Source organism: Panicum hallii, chromosome 9 (genome assembly GCF_002211085.1).
Source record: "Panicum hallii strain FIL2 chromosome 9, PHallii_v3.1, whole genome shotgun sequence".
In the NCBI taxonomy this organism is placed as follows: Eukaryota; Viridiplantae; Streptophyta; class Magnoliopsida; order Poales; family Poaceae; genus Panicum; species Panicum hallii.
This window is the reverse complement of record NC_038050.1, coordinates 69,973,912-69,992,840: the sequence shown is the minus strand read 5'-3', so window position 1 is coordinate 69,992,840 and position 18,929 is coordinate 69,973,912. Positions and strand designations below refer to the sequence as shown.

At 51.8% G+C, this 18,929-nt stretch overlaps 3 protein-coding genes across 6 annotated transcripts; 2 read left to right on the top strand and 1 right to left on the bottom strand.

Moving 5' to 3' along the window:
- The first annotated feature begins 703 nt into the window (after positions 1 to 703).
- On the top strand, positions 704 to 5,039 carry LOC112875958. Of its 4 annotated transcripts, none has more exons than XM_025939971.1 (5): positions 704 to 838; positions 2,256 to 2,931; positions 3,180 to 3,533; positions 3,749 to 3,840; positions 4,208 to 4,799. In XM_025939971.1, exons 2-5 carry the CDS (start codon positions 2,284 to 2,286, stop codon positions 4,797 to 4,799), a joined length of 1,686 nt encoding a protein of 561 aa, XP_025795756.1. In that variant the 5' UTR covers positions 704 to 838; positions 2,256 to 2,283. The 4 variants fall into 4 exon arrangements, with proteins under 4 accessions (XP_025795756.1, XP_025795754.1, XP_025795755.1 ...); XM_025939969.1 differs by lacking the exon at positions 704 to 838 and adding an exon at positions 880 to 1,171; XM_025939970.1 differs by lacking the exon at positions 704 to 838 and adding an exon at positions 880 to 1,180.
- A 5,114-nt stretch (positions 5,040 to 10,153) lies between these two features.
- On the bottom strand, positions 10,154 to 11,028 carry LOC112877071 (protein TIFY 11a-like). Its single transcript, XM_025941273.1, has one exon. It carries the CDS (start codon positions 10,859 to 10,861, stop codon positions 10,337 to 10,339), a length of 525 nt encoding a protein of 174 aa, XP_025797058.1. The 5' UTR covers positions 10,862 to 11,028; the 3' UTR covers positions 10,154 to 10,336.
- Positions 11,029 to 13,727: 2,699 nt separating this feature from the next.
- Positions 13,728 to 15,100, top strand: LOC112876947 (protein TIFY 11c-like). Its single transcript, XM_025941131.1, has 3 exons — positions 13,728 to 14,166; positions 14,260 to 14,432; positions 14,564 to 15,100. The coding sequence occupies exons 1-3, from the start codon at positions 13,919 to 13,921 to the stop codon at positions 14,731 to 14,733; spliced, it is 591 nt and encodes a 196-aa protein (XP_025796916.1). The 5' UTR covers positions 13,728 to 13,918; the 3' UTR covers positions 14,734 to 15,100.
- Positions 15,101 to 18,929: the final 3,829 nt, after the last annotated feature.

Genomic DNA, 18,929 nt, shown 5'->3' with positions numbered 1-18,929 from the left:
ACTTGGTTACTGTAGCATTAGGACTTGTGATCGAGAACAGTTTAGCGAAGAAGTCTCAGAGATGCTGTTGTGAATTGGAACAGCTTGCACGCCACCACTGCATTAAAAACCCAATACGATCCTCCTGACCTCGTGCGTGGCCTCCACTAAACCCCAAAGCGGGAGTGCTGGACCAGATCAGCAATCCAGCACAGGAATCTTCGCCCTTTTCCCCCTTCTCCCCAGCCGGAATGGGGCCCAACACAGACGATCGGCGGCACAGCGAAAAATTGCAAACATGAAGGGATGAACTTGCCGGCGCCGGCCTGGTCAACGGTCAGCCTGCCGAACACGCGCGGGGGGCAGGCGGGTAATCCTACGTGCGCCGACGGCGGACGCGTGCGTGCACGAGTACACGACCGGACGAGCGCGGTCGGACACCGGCGGCCGGAGCAGCCAAAGCCAAGCCAGGCCGCGGAGGCGTCAGGCCGAGCCGACCGCCCATCGGCCGCGACACGGACCACGCACCGGCTCCCGCCTCGTGCCGTCGGGCGTCGCTGCCGCCGCGACCCACTCTCCCCAGCTCCAGCTCGTCGTCGCGTTCCGGGTGTCAGCAAGTGCGAACGCTTGCTGTCTGGTTGGGTCGGGTTCGGCCGCGGGCGGGGCCCGCCGTGTCAGGGGCGGTTAGCGGCGGTTGGGCGCCCCGCGCCCGCTACCTCGGCTGCTTATTATGCCGCCGCCCGCCTCGGGTAGAGAGAGAGAGAGAGAGAGAGACCAACCGCTGCTTCGGCTCCGCTCCTCGCGAACTCTTCATCCACGTCGGTCGTCTTCTCCGCGTCGTCTTCGCGCGCCTCGAAAGGTACCGCGCCTCCCTCTCTTCTCTCCCCCCGTTCCTTGCCTTGTTTTGCTTCCCCACCACCCGTTTGGCGAAACGCCGCAGCCACGGAAAAGGAGAAAGAACTCGCTTGCTGTTTTCGGGTCTGCTCTGCTACCTGCCGCGGTTGTGGTCTTAATTCGATGCGGAGCTCCTCGTCTGGTGACGCAGAGAGCCAGTGCTCTTGATTGGTTGGAGTGTCGACTGCTGTTCGAGGAATTAAAGCCGTTTCTTCTTCCTCTAGGCGTCGTCCTGGTCCTTGCCCCTGAACAAGGGCCTTTGCCGCTTCTTCTCAATAACCTCGGTGTTAATCTACAGGTGATAGGTGTAAGACTGTAACTTAGCTCGGATTTTTATTATTTGCGTCGTTTCCCACCATCTTGGTAACCTTCAATTCAGATTGATGAAAAGGCGAGCTAAACTAGTTTTATGCAGTTTTACTAACCCGGTATTGGATCAACATTAATCACACGTTCCTGTGCATTCTGTTTTTAGTTTAGTATCAAAATTAGAAGAGTTCCTTTGCTCACTAGTTGACATTATTCTGACCTAGAAGTTTAAGGATATATTACTCAATTCTCGTCCCTTCCAACAACGCCTGCTTCTTGGGTCGTTAGATTTCTCATTTCCTGAATTCTAAGCCAAGAAAACCATAAAGGATGGTTTACTACAGCAGGATTTGGGAAGGTTGTTACTTCTTCACAATCCCTTTGTTGGGGGGCTGAGGCATGAAGGAATTGGGAAAGTTGGTGGTGCTTGTGTGTCCCTGTTCATGGCCACGGATATAGAGCTCTGCAAGAATGATTAGGTTAGCTTTTGGTTGAGGCGGGTCTACACCACTAATCTTTGCTGTAAAGCTAAGAAACATAGATACAGTCCTTTTACCTTTTCCTAGTGCTTGAGCCTATTCAGTAAAATAATTTCGTCCTGTAAGCAGAAAATTATTTTATCCTTTCATTGTTTGGTAAGCTTAAATTGTCAACAAATTTTGCTTGCTGTGTGAAAGAACATTGCTTGGTGTTTTCTTTTTGTCTGTTCTGTTGCTGTTTCCTTATGTTTCAATCGTCTTGGCATCTGGCCAAATCTGGATTTTTGGGTGGTACGACTTCATGGTTTTACTAATTGCATGCCCATATTGCTCCCTTTATGTGTTTCTGAAGCTTTAACTAATCCGTTTCTGTCCTTTTGTTCTTTAAAACTGCCAGGCTCGTGTTATTAAGTAATATTTTACTTTGATGGAGCTTAAACATCAATTCTCTAACAATTATTTATTTATATTCGGGCACCATCAGGAAGCTATTTACCTAATGTATCTCTTAATCTCTCATATGGACGATAGAGAATAGTCAGTTTTGTGGAGAATAATGCATATATGTTTAACTTACATTGCGTTTTCTTTCAGAGAAGAAGAATAAGCTGGCTTGAAGATTATGGCATCTCTTACTCCAGGGATATTATTAAAGGTTCTCAAAAATATTAACTCTGATGTGAAAGTATGTGGAGAATACCGGTCCATTCTTCTCCAAGTTATTAGCATAGTCCCTGCAATTACTGGTTCGGAACTTTGGCCAGACCATGGTTTCTTCATCAAAGTTTCAGATTCGTCACACTCAACCTACGTTTCTTTGTCTAAGGAGGACAACGAACTCATCTTGTCAAACAAACTACAACTTGGACAGTTTATATATGTTGAGAAGGTTCAGTCAAGTATTCCTGTTCCAGTTCTTGTTGGGGTCCGACCAGTTCCCGGAAGGAACCCTTGTATTGGAAACCCAAAGGATCTGATGCAAATGTCAACTCCCTCTGGGGTTATGGAAGCACTGGATCATCAAAGAAATACTTCCAAGTCAGCTGATCTGTCTGAAAGTGAAAAAGAAAATTTGCAGAGGAAGGTAGTTATCAAAGAGCAGAAGTCGGTTGTTGCTTCCCGTTACATGCTTGGGGTATCAAGCAACAATGGCAAAATTACCAATCTGAACTCCAGCATTGATAGTGACAAAAGTTATGGAGGAAGTAGCATATGTGAATCAAATCAAAAGTCTGTTGCCCCAAAAGTCAGACAAGAGGCAAAACCTCAGGTATGCTTAAACTCTTAGCTTTAATTGAAGCTAGTTGATGTTAACAACATTATGACCCTCATATCTTGGTTTTGAAGACTCCTACAAACATTAATGATTTTGCTCGAGAAAAAAAAAACAAGCATTAATGATGTGTGAGCTCTTGTAAACTTTACGTTAAACAAATTTGAAGTAAAAAATAAAAGAAAACTTCTCCCTTTATCTGCTGAAAAAGGGTAAAAAAATCAATGGTTGATGGTTACTTGCAGGAACGGCCAAATACTACATCTCCTAGTCATGCTAAGTTGGTGCACACAAAGCAAGAAATTAACAAGGAAACACGCAAGAATAGTGGCACTTCACCTAGTCCAAATGGTGCTGCTGTAGTGAAGAAGCAAATGCCAAAGGAGAGCAAAAAGGAATCTGCAACTGAAAGAAGATCACCGCCAAAGCTTTATAGGAGCTCAACAACGCCAGCTAGCACTTCACCACCAAAGCTCAGTTTGTCAGCAAAGCAGAATGGAAATTCTGGTCCAGTCCCTTCCGTATCTAGTGTTAAACGAAGGGTTACTGAAACTATTTCCTGGGACTCCCTCCCAACAAGCCTAATCAAGTCTGGAAAGGTATGCTTTTATGTCGTTTGGTAATTTTAGGCATGTATAGTGTGAGGTTCTCATGACTTCAAAATTGTTTTCTGTTCTGTATAGTTTGTGCCCTTGTGTATTGGAAACCATTATTTTGAATCATGCATTGTATTTGCTGAAAGACATCTAGTTCTAAATCAAACTTTACTAAATTGTCTCACACCATTTTGATATTCTTTATTTTGTGTGAATAGGCTGTTGTCAGGAGGAAGAATATTGCTCTTGTAGTAGCAGCTGAGGCTCAAAGGGAGGCTGCTGCAGCTGCATATCTTGTAAAAGGCCTTGGGTGAGTAGGTCCACAGCTCAGATATTTATTATTTATAGCTGTGTATCGACTATAATAGTAAGTTTTGTTGCATAAGTTGTGAAAGACGTTCCAAATTGATGAATTCGATTCATTGCAACTTCACTTTGTACTGTGCTATTTTGCACAAGAGACCTATTGCCAGTAATATATTGTAACCTGTTGCTAGAATACTCTGAACAGAATAAATGCATAGTAGTACAAAAATATTAATGCAGTAATTTTTATTCCTTCTGTGAAGCACATGATTTACTCTTTTATACGTAACTTTTTCTTTTGAGGGGGCTACATGCTTTCCATTGGCTCATGAACTTGACGGACAAATCTAATCTTGTGGGTGCTTTTACAGAATTTTCGCTGAGATAAGGGAATCTTCTGAAGTGGATCCACATGCTGCAATCACCAAGTTTTTTCAGCTACACCGGCTTATGGTTCAGCAAAGTGCTGTCTGGAAAGCTTACTCCCCAGAGCCTGGCAAAGAATCTCGGGCAGAGAAGGAAAAACCGTCAAGGAAAGTTTCTGCATCTCAGAACAAAGCTGCTCCATACAACACAGCAAAGAATTCCGACGATGCTCAGGCAGGTGAAAAGGTGGAATGGGCCCGAGAGGATGGCTTCAGGGAGATCTGCAGGTCATGGGTTGCTCTGAAAAAGGAATCGCAGTCTTGGTTCCTTAGCTTCTTGGAGGATGCTCTTGAGTCAGGATTCGAGTTCGAGGATCAAACCAAGACCACCCGGGAACGCGTGCGGGGACAATCCAAGGGTGCGGATGGGAGGATCGCGGCCCGGCTGTCGCAGCTCAAGGAAACAAGCAACTGGCTCGACCAGTTGCAGGACGAGGCGGATGGTTTGGTCGAAACCATTGAGCAGCTGAAGCAGAAGGTCTACAAGTGCCTACTTGGAACGGTTGAAACCGCGGCATCAGCGCTCGAAGGAAGGTAGGTCACGAGAAAAATGGCGGTGAAGAAGGGGGGATTAAGTTATCGCAGCTGTACAACATGACGTAGGTTGGCGAAGAACCGAAGATGGGAGAGGTGTAAATAGTCCGGTTGCTGATTTTAAGTTATGAATGAATTCTTTTGACATTTCCTGATCTTGCCTGTGGAATGGCCATTGATGTCCCGATCTTCAGATACAGTGTTCGTCACGAGTGGTTGGATCTTTGCATTCTGCATTGGTTGATGTCCGTTTGGCTGCTGGCCTGCAGTGATCAGTTGGTGAAGTGGCGATTTTCGAGTTTTTTTTATCTCTCTAGTTTGAGATAGAGATTAGAGAGGCATGGTAGGGTTGTTGGGTTTATAGAAGCAGGAAAACATAAGCAGTCAGCTAATATATCCACGTCGCGGTAGGTTGCTAGAGTGAGACAACACAGCATATGGTACACGCTTGGATGAAGTTCAGAGACAAGCAAGCAAATCTACCTGCGGATCCAGTCGTGTCTTGTGCCCTGTGACTAGGTGGCACAGTACAAACACAGACGTGGATTCGTGATTCCAACTAAACTTAGGGTAGGCGAGCCAATTCTTCTGGGCCCATGAGCCGCCTCCGGCCGGATGGCCTGGGCGTCGCTGGGCCTCTGCGCCCTTGCCAGACGGGCCGCGCAGGCCGCTGGGCTTCGGGGAGCGCGCGCGGTACCACCTACAGGCCGGCGGAGGCTGGGCTCGATTGAACGGGAGCCCAGAGAGCAAAGTAAGTGATCAGGTCCAGGTCGAAAGACCGCAAGAGCTTGGAACCGCGCCGCAAAGCGCACGGAAGGAACACGGCGGAGTAGGACGCGCCGGTCACATCACATGGGCCGCAGATCCTAGAAATCTTCCGAACCGCCCTGGCGATCGAGTGACGTCAGCAGTCAAGGACAGCTCGACGCATCCATCGTGGACTCAGCGGTGTACTGCCATGTTGTTGACGCGTGCCATTATGCAACATACCCACTAATCTTTGCTGTAAAGCTAAGAAACATAGATACAGTCCTTTTACCTTTTCCTAGTGCTTGTGCCTATTCAGTAAAATAATTCCGTCCTGTAAGCAGAAAATTATTTTATCCTTTCATTGTTTGGTAAGCTTAAATTGTCAACAAATTTTGCTTGCTGTGTGAAAGAACATTGTTTGGTGTTTTCTTTTTGTCTGTTCTGTTGCTGTTTCCTTATGTTTCAATCGTCTTGACATCTGGCCAAGTCTGGATTTTTGGGTGGTACGACTTCATGGTTTTACTAATTGCATGCCCATATTGCTCCCTTTATGTGTTTCTGAAGCTTTAACCAATCCATTTCTGTCCTTTTGTTCTTTAAAACTGCCAGGCTCGTGTTATTAAGTAATATTTTACTTTGATGGAGCTTAAACATCAATTCTCTAACAATTATTTATTTATATTCGGGCACCATCAGGAAGCCATTTACCTAATGTATCTCTTAATCTCTCATATGGACGATAGAGAATAGTCAGTTTTGTGGAGAATAATGCATATATGTTTAACTTACATTGCGTTTTCTTTCAGAGAAGAAGAATAAGCTAGCTTGAAGATTATGGCATCTCTTACTCCAGGGATACTATTAAAGGTTCTCAAAAATATTAACTCTGATGTGAAAGTATGTGGAGAATGCCGGTCCATTCTTCTCCAAGTTATTAGCATAGTCCCTGCAATTACTGGTTCGGAACTTTGGCCAGACCATGGTTTCTTCATCAAAGTTTCAGATTCGTCGCACTCGACCTACGTTTCTTTGTCTAAGGAGGACAACGAACTCATCTTGTCAAACAAACTACATCTTGGACAGTTTATATATGTTGAGAAGGTTCAGTCAAGTATTCCTGTTCCAGTTCTTGTTGGGGTCCGACCAGTTCCCGGAAGGAACCTTTGTATTGGAAACCCAAAGGATCTGATGCAAATGTCAACTCCCTCTGGGGTTATGGAAGCACTGGATCATCAAAGAAAGACTTCCAAGTCAGCTGATCTGTCTGAAAGTGAAAAAGAAAATTTGCAGAGGAAGGTAGTTATCAAAGAGCAGAAGTCGGTTGTTGCTTCCCGTTACATGCTTGGGGTATCAAGCAACAATGGCAAAATTACCAATCTGAACTCCAGCATTGATAGTGACAAAAGTTATGGAGGAAGTAGCATATGTGAATCAAATCAAAAGTCTGTTGCCCCAAAAGTCAGACAAGAGGCAAAACCTCAGGTATGCTTAAACTCTTAGCTTTAATTGAAGCTAGTTGATGTTAACAACATTATGACCCTCATATCTTGGTTTTGAAGACTCCTACAAACATTAATGATTTTGCTCGAGAAAAAAAAACAAGCATTAATGATGTGTGAGCTCTTGTAAACTTTACGTTAAACAAATTTGAAGTAAAAAAAAAACTCAGATTTTTTTTTATCTAGCCAGGTGGATCCGCTGGCACGCAAGCGGGGGCTGACACGGGAAGGCCCGTGTATCTCAGACTACTCGCGCCGCGCACGGATCCGACACCCACCGCCGGCCGGCCGGCCGGTCGCCGCCGAGCAATTGCCGTGCGCGTGCCTCGAAGCACGGATGCGGCACCATCAGAGGGACGAGATTTTTTTGATCTTTGAGTTGACACCAATGCAAATCGATCGACTATTTTCATGTCTTGTCTTTGGCGAAAAGAAAGCAAGGAACGGAGATAGAATGCGGAATGGTCGTCACCGGCCGCATGATCGATCTCTGAACGAGGGAAGTTTCGCAGCTCAGCTGCAGCTGCAAGGACATGGAGTTGCCTGTCCATTTTTCTTACTTGATCTCGTCACGGAGTAAGTGTACATACACAGTACACGTACGCTTCTCAACATAATTGTACTGAGCTCCTGATACTTCGGCACAGGGTGCATGGGCCTAAATCGGGCAAGGTTATGGGCCTCGGTTAGGTATTCTCTGCTTTCAGCTAGCCCAACAGTATCTTTCTTCCTCCTCTAGCTAGAAGACTAAAGAACTCTTATGAGCCATCTCAATTCCCTTTTCCTCTTCTTTTAATCGGAGATACCATGATGGTACTAAGTACGAAGTTGCAAGTCATGCCAAATGAAATGAAATAGTACCAAATATTGTGAAAGTAAAGTAGCCAAGAGCACTGGCCTGTCATGCAAGAGGTTAGGCGTGTACACGGAACGCGCCTTTTACCGGGTCTCCACGGGAACCATGGGGGCTCCCGCTCCACTGCTGCAGCTACGCGGGTCACGAGTCCACTCACTCACACCAACCAGCAGCACCGCGCCGAGGGAGCTGCAGCTGCGTGCTCTGAGTCTCACAAAAGGGGGGCAGCGCATGAACGTCGCCGTCGCCGCTTTACCTCTGCTTCACGAGATACAATACCAGAATATATGTCCGGCAATTTTTTATCTGGACGGATTTTGGAGGCGGCGACGCACGCAACGCAAGCGTGCTGGATGTGCACACTAGCTTGTTGGTTTCACACCTCGTGACGGTACTACGTTTCGGTGAGACAGCTTGGGTTGGGTTGGGTTGGGTTGGGTCGGGTGTCAGGTCACACGGAGCACGGCGCCTATTTCATGGCTCTTTTTTTTTTGGAACATGCATATTTATTCTAGCTGAACTAGAAATGTTTCTGTTGGAGCAAGGTAAGGTTACAAGAGTACCACATGACCTGATCATCTGATCTAGACATCTAGTTCTGGCCGGACCGATGATCGCGTACATTTTGCTAACACGAAACAACCAGTCTTGATTGGAGTAGCCGGCTCGTGCAAGCTGCTGCATGCAGCGAGTTGATGGCGAGGTGCCCAGTCCGTTGGCCCCAACTTGCAGCGGAGCACGCACGATCCGATCCAGCCACCCAACTCATCACCAGCTGCTGCAGTGCTGCGTGCGCGTTCCTGGCCTTCACTCCAGGCAGCCCAGGGACTCACACGAAGCTCGCCTGGCAACTAACCCACGCGCATTAGGGGGCGCACGCTTTCCTTTCTCCGAGGAGGTGGCCACGACGGTTCTCTTCTCCCTTCCATCCATCCATGCCATGCAGCCCCGGCCGCTAGCTGCTCCTCGTCCTTTACTCGCGTCACGTTCGCGTGGGTGCGCGCCGGCGCCTCCGACTGGTTCCCGCCAGCCCATGCCCGTGCCGCGTCGCGCCCGGTCACGCGGAACGCGCCGCGCGGCTGCACGAATCCCTTCGGCTCTCGCTGTCACCACGCCCGGCCGAGAGCGCGTGCTGCCGGGCTGCCGGCTACCCCCCCCCCCCCCCCCCGGCCGCGCCGTGCCGCGTGAGACGATGTAGACGGACGCGCGCGACGACGGTGCGTGGCCGTGTCCGTAGCCGAGACGCGGCTCGACGCGCGCCCGCCCGGGCTTCGTTATGCGCGCCGCGCGGCCGGGTGCCGTGCGAGTCGCTCTGGCCCGGCTACCTCCTGCTGCGTCGTCACGCGTTGCGCGCGCGCGCCAAACCATTGGGCGTAACGGAATTGGAGTGTGCGCGGGCGTGGTGTGCGGGGCTAGCTACACCTTGACTCGATCAGTAGTCCCTTGCCACCGCAGGTCGGTCAGCAGGCGCCCACGGGAACTCGGAAAGGGATGCACGTTTAACGCGTTGCGACGATGAGCTCCGTGCGGGGCCGATGCCTGCGCACCAGTTGGTTACACGTCATGTCCCACTTGATTTGGGATCGGAGGCCTCGCTCTCGTCTCGTCAAGTTGGCGGCGGGGAATCGGCGTCCGGCCGCCATCTCTGTGCGTGTCCGGCAACAACGTACGTACAAACGCCCGCACGGTACGGCATTGCACCGTACGCCCTTTTCTTTTCCGTTAAAAGGGTAGTTTCGTTTTCATCCGAGTCAGAGAAAAGGATAGTTTCATCTAGTTTGCTGACTTGGTTATTTAACATGTCCACCACCAAGGGTTTCACCCAAAAAAAAAATGTCCACAAGGGGTATTCGAGCAGTGCAGCGGGGTAGCATCGACATTGCAGTGACCATCAAACGTTACACTACAGTACTCTACGTGGGCTAATGTACGTAGAGGTGGCTGGAAGTTGAAGGCTGACGATTGTACGGCGACCACGAGAAAGGGCGTATAGAGATTTACGCCGATCATCTCAACTACATGCATAACGTGCGATCCGCCATCACCGGACCAGCAAAAACGTTAGGAAAATATCGGTACACGTCTGAAGCTGCGTTCAGTTTCTGTCCCATCGCTGTCGTACCGATCCTACTACTGCACATGACATACGTAGATTTGATCTATGAAAAATAATGTAGACATTTGGTTGATTAGATTAGACGATACGCACCTCCAACGGACGATACGAATGAATAGTGGCGTTGGTCGATACTATAGGCTATATAGCTAGCACTTGTTAATAGCACAACCGTAATGAGTAATTAGTAATTAATTAAATTGCTACAGCGCCTCCACTGGCCGGGTCGGCATCGAGTTATCGACCACGTATCCTAAACCAGGCGGGGGGGGCCGAGCGGGCGAGCTCTTCTTCCCATCCAACTGACGGCGAGCCGGCGATCAGAGCCCGTGCATGGCATCCAGGCTGCCCAGCGCGAGCCAGGAAGAGGAGGAAGAGGCAGCAGCAGCATCCTCGCGCGTCGGCGCCACCTTGCCCTTCTTCGCGGCCGGCTGCTGGTCCGGCTCCTCGTCGTGGTGGCGGTCGTAGGGCGCGCAGCTGGTGGAGGAGGACCGGTCCTTGCGCTTGGCGAGGAAGCGCCGCAGCGAGGCCTTCCTGACGAGGGGCATGTCCACGAGCGGCGGCGCCTCGCCGGGGGCCGGCGCGCCCTGCGCGGCCGCGGCGAGGCGGATCAGCTCGGCCGCCTTCTCGGGCGGGCAGGCGTCCAGCACCACCACCCTCCCGCCGTAGAAGATGGTCAGCTGCTGCGCCGCGCCGTTGGCGCCCTCCTGCTGAGCGGCTGGGGCCGGCGCCAGGAACAAGGGCGGCACCATCGCGAGCGCGCCGCCGGCCCTGACGTACTGGCTGAGCACGCCGCACGCGACCGCGAAGCGGCGGGTCATGGTGTCCGCCGGCGCGGCCGCCATTGGGGATGGGTTCACGGCGGCGGGGTCGGCGGGGCCGTCGCGGCGGTCGAGGGGAAGGCTAGCTCCGGCGCGGTCGAGGATCGACGACGACGGTGTCCCTGGGCTACGCTGCACGCACGAGCCGTGACTCACCGATGAATGGTCCGTGGTGGTTGCGCGGGGCCGGTTTTATACGGAGCAGCGGGAGCAGGGGCGGGAACGAGAGGCTCGCAGGGCCTCGGCGATCCTGCAGGAGAGCGAGGGGCCCGGCCGCCCTGCGCATGAGGGAAAACGTGGCCGCCGCAAGTCGGGGGAGAGGGGGATGAGATCAGGGGAGGGAAACGGTGCGTTTGAAAAGGTCCTTTACGGTTGCGGGAGCAACTGCCTTCTCGTTCATGGAAAGAACCACGCGCGAGCGCAGCTAGCTGCGTAGAGCAGAGACCTCGTACCCGCTTCTTCCGCCGCGGCTCGCTGGCCGGCCGAGACGGTTCGTCCTAGTCCTAGCTACCGCGTCGCCCCACTCCGTACCGGCAGCCGAACGCCCGAACGGATGGCACCAAGTGGAGAGCACGCGCCGTTCAATTCATTCCTCTTGTGGGAAGGATCGACACCGTGCAGAGACCGACCGGTCCTGTCAGCATGGCACCGCATGTGATCCGTCGACACGCCACATCGCGAACTCCTCATCTCGCGCATGATGTGCGTGTGGAGTGCGAATCCGTTTCGCCAGAACGTGCGCTCCCCCATCCCTATTCCGGGAGCCCGAGGGGGCCTTGGCAGGAGCCGAACGCGGCCTAACCGTCCCGCCCCGGCAACGATCCGTTCCGATCCGGATGCTTCCGGCACGCAAGGGCAGGTTTCGGTTTCTGGCACGGACCAGAAGGGGGAAGCGCGTCGCAAGTAGCCGCGGCGTGCATGCACCCGTTCCCCGACCCGAGCCGGCCGGAAGATACGCGGGGGCGCACGCTGCTTCCGAGTTGCCACACTTGGAGAGCGCGCGCCCGGGCGACGGCGACACGCAACCGCTCGCCGTCTCCGAGTCGCCAAGGACACACGAGCGCCGTGCCCTCCCCCGGCCGCGTCGATGCCGTGGGGCGATCTCTATCCCCGCGCGCACTCGTACAGAGAATCGGAGCAGGTGATCAACGCGGGAGGCAGAGCTCACGACGAGCGAACGGCCCGGCGAATGGCCAAGTGGGAGGCAGCGTGCTTTGTTTAGCGTCGATCGAGACGGTTTCGCTTTGTCTAACTGATCGTAACATGCGAGCTGCTTCCGTTGCTAGTACTACTTATGTGAGCCAGGCTAATTAATCTAACTGATCGAGTTGTTGTGTTGCATTACACTACTAGCACAGTGCAAGCGCGTGCACGGGTGCGATCAATCAGAGTGTTTGATTTGCTGGCAGCTGGCTCGTCTTCTTTTGTGTTTGTTCCCAACCACCGGTCGAAAGTGAGGAGCAGCTAGCGGGGACTGGACGTCTACGGGAAGCGAGCACTGCAGATCAGCGGCGTCGTCCGGGGAACTTTCGCTCCTAGTTCATCGTAGCTCGCAGTACTGGTAGCTCGATGCCTAGTGCCGTGGCCCGTGACACGGCGCGTGGACGGTGGACCCACAGGTCAGCGTCACTCGCATAGCTAGTAAGCGTCGTCAGTGCTGCCGCTGCTCCCTGATAGCCGGGAGTTGTCGTTGGTTGACTTGATTCGTTGGGTTTTTCCTGGGAACTTCCTAAACGTACGTCGACTTGGCAGCGTGCAGTTTTCTTCTTCGCAAAAGTGTGCGGGAGGGTAGTGGGACTACTATCCTTGGCCCACCACGCACCTTTGCACGTATCAGGCGTGGCACTGGCCCGTTCCATGTCGATAGCAGCAAGAAAAAATGGGTTTCGATGAAAAGTCACCGACGTCGGAAGCAAAGACAGATTAGCTTTTGTAAAGAGAGACAGAGAGAGGGCCAAACTTTGCAGCAAGTACGATTATTGTACGATCAGCATCGCAAAAATGTGCCGTTTGTACAGTGTACAAGAAACTTCTGATCACCTGTCGTGCTGAATAACAAGCAAGCAATGCCGCTTCCTAACCAAATCATGGAAGGCACCTGTGCTGCGCAGCCTTTAGTGGGCACTTCATAGCTCCTACACACGCTATTGTACTTTTCTGCATAACGTATCGGGCTGGATCCTAATTAGTAGATGTAAGGTCGCCAGAAAATAAAATGTCCAGTCCACGAAGAAAGAAGAAGGCTACTAGAAAAAAAAACGCTTGCATGAGTAGCCACAGCTGGAGACTTTGCTATTCCCAGCGCCCACCTAATTTTCGATTCGCATGAATTGAACACATGCACGCACGCACGCACGGTTCGTAGCTGCACAACCACAAATCGGTCCGTGCCGGCGCCGGTGCCGCGACTAGGACTAGGACTAGGAGCAGGAGCGGACGCGGACTAGCGGCCGAGTAGCTAGCAGCCCCCGGCGCCGCGCTCTTCCACGGCCGGCATGTGCGCGCGCCGCGCAGAAATTGCCGGAAACCGAGCAGGAAAACCCCACGCGCTTCGTTCCCGTCCCCCTGCCACTTCCCCGGCCACTTCCCCGGCCACGCGCATGCCCGCCCTGACACCAGACAGGAAACGAAGTGGAAGCCAGGCGGAGAGGCCGGCGGTCAGCCAGAACCACCGCGACCGCCCCAACCCCAAGTCCCCAACCTTTCCGTGCGCTAGCTATACGGTACCCCTACCCCGCGTCGCGTCACCCGCTCGCCTTTCACGTGCTGCCTTTTGGTCCCTGGCCAAGGCACGAAATCTAGGAGGCCCGGCGGCCCGTCTACCAGCCCCAAGCCAAGTGTCAAACACCTCTCCAGCTGTGCAGCTATAAAACACCAGGGGCGGGCAAACATGGTACTCCCTCCTGCCTCCTGCTATACCGCATCTCGTCTAGCAGCTCCCGTCTCGTTTCCGGGAAGCAACCAACTTCCTCCGAGGGAAGAGGCGGCCGACGACCTCGGCGTCAGCTGTCAGAGGTTGATGTGAGCTGGTTCGCTTCGTGCGCGCGTTCTTCCTTGATCATCATCAAGCCGGTGAGGGACATGGCCGCCGCCGAGCAGCAGCAGCAGGCCGCCAACAAGGCCGCCGGCGGCAGCAGGTTCGCGGTGACGTGCGGCCTGCTGAGGCAGTACATGAAGGAGCAGGGCGGGAACGGCGCCTTGCGCCTCGCGCCGGCCGTGGCCATGGGCCTCGTGCCGGGAGCCGACGCGGCCGAGGGGACGGAGGAGAGGAAGGCCGTGCTGGAGCTCTTCCCGCAGCAGGCTGGCACGCTGAAAGACGAGCAGCAGAGGTGTGTTTTTCAGCTAGCTAGCCTTCATTACCATGCTCATGTTCGAAGGTTTTTGACGCTGAAGCCCTGACCCTTTCACTGTCCCCTTATTAGGAAGAGGAAGGAGCCTGCTGATGAGAGGGCGCCGCTCACCATCTTCTACGGCGGCAAGATGGTGGTGTTCGACGACTTCCCCGCCGAGAAGGCCGAGGAGCTCATGCAGCTCGCCGGCTCCAGCAACGCGGCGGCGCCTGGCCAGAATGCGCTGGCACAGCCCAGCCTCACAGGTAGGAACTAACGCGTACACTACCCACCGTGTTCGGTGTTCACACCTGTACCAGCCGAGACAAAACAAAGAGTTCAGTGTTTTCATACAGCGAGCTGATCGACAGCATTTGTTGTGTGCACGTTTCTTCAGACATGCCCATCGCCAGGAAGGCCTCGCTCAAGAGGTTCATGGAGAAGAGGAAGAACAGGCTCACCGCGGGAGATCCGTATCCGGCGGCGGCAAACGAGTCGAGCAAGCCTGCAGTGAAAGACGAAGGGGCGCCGTGGCTCAGCGTGAACTCCGCGCTCAGCCTGAGCTGAGAAGAATCTGATGGAGAACACGCGCCTAGAGACCAAAAGGAAACTGCTGCTGCTGCTGCTGCTACTACTACATATTACTGCCTACTATTTTTCCTAAAAATATATTTGGATCATGAAACGTGTTTTACCCCTTGACATTTACACCGGTTACTGGTTGCTTCAGGGGAATTAGCTAGCTAGCTAATTGTGATTGGTTAATTAGTTTGCCTTCTTATGCCTGTTTGAGAATTCTTTGGAGACAAAAGAATTCTTTTCCATGCTGATATTCATCTGCAAGGATATGAACTTAATCTAGTCGATTGATACATGTATAGTTTGTAAATTCAAATAACAGGATAATTATGCTATTTATTGCATTGCTGTTTCAGTTCTGTATCATATTTTGCATGAGGTAGATAAAGTATTCATCAATTTGTGGATTGGTTTGGTTGGCCAGTAAAATTAACATATATAGCACACCATGCGTGTTCCTGAGATGCTGTATCCAAACCTTTGTGCAAAAAAAAAAAAGCGCAAAGCAAGTTTATCTGTCGTTTGACATCTATGTTCAGACGAGACCTTAAAAGTCTTGGTATGAACAAACTTTGAACAATTAGTCAGACAAAATATAAAGAAACAACAGATGATGAACCACAGCACTGCTGGCCGCCATTGTCAATGACGAGTTCATACGTGTTAAACTACAGGCCTCATGGCGATCTAGTTTACACCAAAAAGCTAAAAAGTGCCATGTGCGGTGGCCGCGGTAGGAGCCATGAACCGTCCGGAGTAGGAAGCCGCGGGAGCGAACACGGAGGAAAGAAGAAACGTGCGTGCATGGGTGTGTAGTGCAGTCGTTACGCGTCGCCTTCAGCGAGACTTTGGGACGACGACGTCTATGTTTACCGTTTCAAAGCAGCACGTACGCTCCCGACAAAGCTTGGAAACATGGCGCATTAGCTAGCTAGCTAGCTGGTATACTAAACGCATCGGTCGGCGTCGCGGCACGTTCCGCGTGTACGTGGTCAAAACTCAGAGGTGGAATGGGAGGAGGATTAGCTAGAAGAGATGATGGATGACGAGTCCTTTCGGCCTTCTCTCGTTCTCCTCTCCACGTTTGCCTGGCAGCAGTCCCTGGTACTCCACTTGCATTGTCAGGTGTGCATCATGCATATTTGGAACATTATTAGGGTCGAAATCATAATTTCAAAAGCAAACAACAAGAAACCTCAAATTAGATAGTGCTAATTAACAATTAGTTCAATCAGTATTTTGGTTCCAGCATCTCATTCGGAGAGTTGACCCGTAGATCAAACACGTACGCCAGCTGCCTAGCTCGTCAATAACCAGTATAGCCCATGTGCCTGTAGCTATCACAGGTCTCTTTGGTTGAACACGATGAGCTCGTATAACTTATTATTCAGTATGCATTGCGTCTCGGATTCCACGTAGCAGAAGAACAACTCTGTGCCTTACTTGTGGACCGTTCTTTCCTTGATTACTCGTGTAGCACGTACATAGCCATGCATGGTATTTGCAAAAGTATCCGTAGGAAACTAAATTAACCTAGCACTGATCGAAATGGAACAAAATGACATCGATACAGATCAATCAGCTAAAATTAGGCTCCATTGGGTAGGTCGACATCACTGGACTGGTGGTGAATCAGGACCCAGCGCGCTCCTAGAATTCTTCATCAGCCTCTGAGCGTCAGCGTCGAGCTCTCACCTTCAAACTTCACTAGCGACCACCTCCTCCTGTCTCCGGTACTAACATGAGCGCTCGCTGTGCCTGTGCCTCCTCGCATTATTAGCACCATTCAATTCAACCGTCCGTCGTCCTTCACCACCTGTGCCTTTTTTCTCGGAGCGAGACTCTACCCAGTTTCCATTAACAGCCGATAAAACATCTTGTAACTTCAATCGCCGTCCTCGCTGCTAACTTGATTCTTCTTCAGTTCTCAGCAACCAAGAACCGAGATGGAAGGGCGGGGAGAAAAGGTGCATGTGACCGAGTCATACTCGGGCTCCTGGGCCACTGGTACCATGAAGCATCCCTTTGTGGCGAGCAAACACAAAGTTGACTCCAGCAATTTTTAAATTCCAGCACCGCAGAACCCAAAATCATTGCGGAAATCGTTTCGGAAACAATAAAAAAAACACTGCGGAAATGTCAACGCAGGAGGAGCAGCAGACGGCTGCGACCGAAAAGAAAATTTTAACAAAGACATCGGGACTTCAATCACAAGCGGTAACTCGCCCCGCACGATCTGAATTAGGAACCGAAACCAGCTGACCAGGCGCGCTCGTCAAGTCGTATCATCCTGTGCAAGTGCAAGAAAGCGAAACCTGCTGCCTATTCTACTGCCGAGCTTTTGATTATTGTTCTCCGTTCAACAGGGCGCCCGGTTGTTTATCCATCGATCCGACCTCCCCGATGCCATCTTTATCCCAGCACGTTGCCGGCATGTGAGCGAATTAAATTTCTGGCGCATGGTGCCGGCCCCGCGCGGCATCTTCTTCCCTCCCGAGCTAATCCTTCTCCGCGCCCAGGGGTTACTTGTTCCGCTGCGAGCTAATCCTTCCCCGAGCGCGCGACAGGTGGAGACGGGCTGCGTGCACGTCGCTGTCCCTGCTCCCCGTCGCCCACGAAACGTGCTCCGATCTCCACTCCTCCACCACCAGCACAGGAGATAGTAATAAATAATAAAGACCGGCACGCGGCGCTCCAAAGTAAATCTGAATCATTGTTGCCATACTAGTCCTCAATTAGCCGGATATATATCTGTGGCGCCGTCTCGTGATCCATACGCCGTGGGTGGGCGGCGAGAGAGGGAAGGAATAATGGCTGGGGTGGTATGGGCGTGACGCCCCCGGAGATCTTTCTCGTGAACCATGGGCGGCCGGCAGGGGGAAGGCGTGCACGCATTTGCAGGGCCCGCCCAAAAGGAGTGGCGGCCGTACGGTTTCCGTTCCTTTTCAGTGCGATTCTGCTGTGATGATATACGGACGGACAAGCATGCGAATGTGTTTAGTATTTGGTGGTTCTACTGTAGCCACAGGTGCGTCCCAGCCTCAGAGGCCTGCCTCCCGTATTTGTGGCAAAGACGGCGTAAGTAAGAACCACATAATTCTTTCTCCTTCATTCACAACGGGCCGATGGATTGTTCAGCTCTTCTTCGCAACGAGCGTGAGACCAGAAATCCAGAGGAGGAGGAGGAGCAGAAGAAGAAGAAGAAGAAGAAGAAGAAGAAGAAGAAGAAGAAGAAGAAGAAGAAGAAGAAGAAGAAGAAGAAGAAGAAGAAGAAGAAGAGAAGTGAGCCAGCGAGCAGAGTGCCAACCATGCCCAACCTCGTGATCCAAATCCAATGAGTAGAGCGCACGTCGAAAATGCCGTGGGCACTGGTTGGCTGGCACGGTCACGGACATGAATCCCTCTGCTGGAATGGCTGGTATCGACACGGTTCCTTGGAGGAAATGCTGATCGCAGGTGCACGTAAACTTTTCTTTTCCTGCGCGCCAGTCTTGCTCCTGCACGTCGATGGCGGCGTGCTCAGATCGACTGTGCTGTTAGAAATAATTAGTGTGTGATCAATTAGTTTAAGCAGGTGATTACACGAGGCTTAATCAGTTAATCCCATTATTAGCGGTTGCTAATGACGGAACGCGTCCGTAGCTCTCTCGGAAGGGGTCTGTCCCTTCCGAATAGGCGCGTCGGTGCCTCCTGAGCACCTCCCTCTCTCTAAAAATAATCATTGTTCAGTTATCATTAACAAGAGAATCATTTACATCCAGTTTTAGACTAACTTAGATACGTTATCAGCACGCACGCACTCGCTCGCCGGTTTGGATCTTGCCGAGGAAGAAGAACAGGGGGAGGCCCCTTGACCTCCACCACCCCAAGGTGAGCAATGGCGTCCAGAAACTCACCGTCGCCGTCCGTGAACATGCTTGCCGTTCGTGAACATGCTTGTCAGAGCCTTCTGCGACGTTCTTCGCCAAGTCAGCAGTCGCCCTATCCTTGGACTTCATCACCGAGAACACCCTGCACGCCGAAACCACCGCGGCATCCATGTATAGAATGCGGGAGCACATCTCCCACGCCGCGGCAACAGGCACCTTGATACCGACAACCGCCAAGCTGAACCTCTACACGTCGGCGACCCTCATCATGGTGGTTGCCACCTTCTCGCCATGCACGTCAGCGGCCATCACCGC

Coding starts and splice junctions, on each gene's coding strand:
- LOC112875958 (XM_025939972.1), top strand. CDS start 2,284: ATGGCATCTCTTACTCCAGGGATATTATTAAAGGTTCTCAAAAATATT. Junction 3,534..3,748: donor GCCTAATCAAGTCTGGAAAG/GTATGCTTTTAT, acceptor TTGTGTGAATAG/GCTGTTGTCAGGAGGAAGAA. Junction 3,841..4,207: donor TATCTTGTAAAAGGCCTTGG/GTGAGTAGGTCC, acceptor GTGCTTTTACAG/AATTTTCGCTGAGATAAGGG.
- LOC112877071 (XM_025941273.1), bottom strand. CDS start 10,861: ATGGCGGCCGCGCCGGCGGACACCATGACCCGCCGCTTCGCGGTCGCG.
- LOC112876947 (XM_025941131.1), top strand. CDS start 13,919: ATGGCCGCCGCCGAGCAGCAGCAGCAGGCCGCCAACAAGGCCGCCGGC. Junction 14,167..14,259: donor CTGAAAGACGAGCAGCAGAG/GTGTGTTTTTCA, acceptor TCCCCTTATTAG/GAAGAGGAAGGAGCCTGCTG. Junction 14,433..14,563: donor GGCACAGCCCAGCCTCACAG/GTAGGAACTAAC, acceptor ACGTTTCTTCAG/ACATGCCCATCGCCAGGAAG.